The sequence below is a fragment of the Watersipora subatra genome, chromosome 9 (genome assembly GCF_963576615.1).
Source record: "Watersipora subatra chromosome 9, tzWatSuba1.1, whole genome shotgun sequence".
Classification (NCBI taxonomy): domain Eukaryota; kingdom Metazoa; phylum Bryozoa; class Gymnolaemata; order Cheilostomatida; family Watersiporidae; genus Watersipora; species Watersipora subatra.
Window position 1 is genome coordinate 43060371 of NC_088716.1, and position 2351 is coordinate 43062721.

Genomic DNA, 2351 nt, shown 5'->3' on the forward strand with positions numbered 1-2351 from the left:
CCCGGGATGAGTCGAGCCTATCCTGGAATTTCCTAACATTAAGCAGGTGATGACCCGAAGCACTACTAGTCGCCACCAAGAACCATGTAAAAGCGGGGCAGAGGTCGTCAGGACCACATGTTGACAACCGACCATACGGCCTGGCACCCTACCCCCAGAGCGGCACAGGCCGGCTCGAGGTCGGTCGAGGCCACCCTGGGACCTGAAGCCTTGGCTCAGCTAACTAACCAGTTTGCTCAGCTGCAGAGCGAAGGCAAGAGTGCTGTAGCTATAATGTACCAAGCACTTCGGAGCCACACCGAAGTGCCTTCAGAACAGTTGGAGTTGAGGAGCCAGACGCTCAGGGTTCTGCATAGCAGAAGGAAATTTCTGAGAATCAGACATGATGGCATGCTGGAAACTAGAGTGGCCCGTCATGGTCAAACCCAGTAGTGTGCCTTGTGGCTCCTGGTTATGAGGAAGCCAGTTATCTGGCAGACACATACCATGACTAACTCTGAAGTGGAGAGGACGGTAAGCTGCCTCCAACTTACACAGTTCTAGCCTGGGCTGACAGCCGATGTTTGCAGGTGAGTAAGAAGTTTTGAGGTGTGCCAGGCCGCTAAGCATGGTGGGAGTAAGCCTGCAAGAAACTGGCAGCGGTTATACACTGACTGACCCTGGCAGAAGGTCACCGTTGACCTGGTAGGCCCCCTTCCCTACCACCCCGAGAGGCAATAGGTGGGTTTTAGTGCTCTCGGACCACTTTACCTGGTAGCAGGATGCCATTGCTATTTTGGAGGCCACATGTCCAGTAATGGCCAGCACTCTCAATAAAAGAGTGTTCTGGTACCTGGGGCTTTCAGAGCAAATTCATACAGATCATGGGGCTCAATTTAAAAGCCAACTGAAGGAGGAGCTTAGCCTGCTTTGGAAGGTGAGCAAGACACGAACTACTTCCTTCCATCCCCAGGCAAATGGGATTGTGGAGAGAAGTGATCGAGACCTGGGTGACTCTCTGAAAGTCCTGTTGCTCAAACAAAGCCAGGAGGAATGGGATGAGCTGCTGCCCCAGCTCATGCGAGCATACCGGGGCACCCCCCCCCCTCTCCCACACAGTGACAGGTGAGACGGCCAACTTCATGATTTTCGGCAGAAAGTTGCGTTTGCCTGACCAGTTACAATATCACCCCCTTCCACGGAGATGCAATCCGCTAGCAAATACGGGCTGCGAAGGCAGCAGAAGCTGGAAAAAAGTGCAAGAGACTCTCAGGGAGGTGCAGATGGAGACTAGGCAGACAAACCAACAATAGCCATCACTCTTCGCAACTGGGGATTGGGTGTGGTTGGTAAATGGGCGGCAGCGAAGGGGGCAAGCGACAAGCTGAATTTGTTGGCCCCTACCCCATCATAACCACTCGGCCTAACTACACCTATGTGGTGTAAAGACAGGACCAAACCTCGACTCAACATGAGTCCAGGTTAAAACCTTATTATGCTTGTCCAGGAAGTCCTGGTCGTGCTTCGGCAACACTTAAGCCTTGAAAAGGGCCAAATATGAAAGGGCCAGAAGGGCTCAGTCTTTACAAAAAATCTGCCTGCAACCTGATGAAAAATTATTGGAGTTCCCTTCCAAATGAGTTCAGCTGATAAGTTCAACGAAACAGGAAAAGGCAACTTCACAGGCCAACGCCGAAAACGAAAACTTGCACGAGGGATCAAACTCCGAACACCCTGTAGCACATCCCCATATCAAAGTTGGATAGGAAACAAACCCTTCCTTCTAAAAATCGCATGTGGGTTAGATGTGGACCTAAACTGCAAACCCCTAGCGATGTCCCCCGGCCTCGGAAAAACCTATCCCCGCTACAGGAGACCTAAATCATCGTTGGTCCTGTACTAGAAAAACAGGAACGGTATGGTGATTGGGTCTACCAGACAATGAGAAAGTATGAAGACCTAGCCATAGACCAGACAATCCAGGAGCCTAGTCCAGATCATCGAACCACTCTATTAGGACTGCTTCCAGTCGGTCACTCGTGTTCAGGCCGCGCAGCAATAACTTCAAGAAGAAAAGAAACAGTTCAAAAAGGCAGCCCACAGTACCAGAACCAGGATACGCCAGCTACTGATGACAAACATTTGATTGATCAAGAAATTAGCTTACTTGAACACTATGTTAAGCAGCTTGAGACGTGTGCCCGGCTGGTTGCTCAACCCTTTCTGTATCAGGTAGACACGGTCTCTAATAAAGGAGAGTGTGTTATGGACGCCGGACCAAAACTCCGTAATTCGTCTAAATATTTTTATATGTTATGTCTTGCATGCTGTGTTGTTCTGTTTATTATATCATTATTAATTTGTCCATATAC

The 2351-nt window shown here is 49.9% G+C and overlaps 1 protein-coding gene across 1 annotated transcript; it reads left to right on the forward strand.

Moving 5' to 3' along the window:
- The first annotated feature begins 486 nt into the window (after positions 1–486).
- Positions 487–1108, forward strand: LOC137405096 (uncharacterized). The gene is made up of 2 exons (XM_068091321.1): positions 487–513; positions 758–1108. Exons 1-2 carry the CDS (start codon positions 487–489, stop codon positions 1106–1108), a joined length of 378 nt encoding a protein of 125 aa, XP_067947422.1.
- Positions 1109–2351: the final 1243 nt, after the last annotated feature.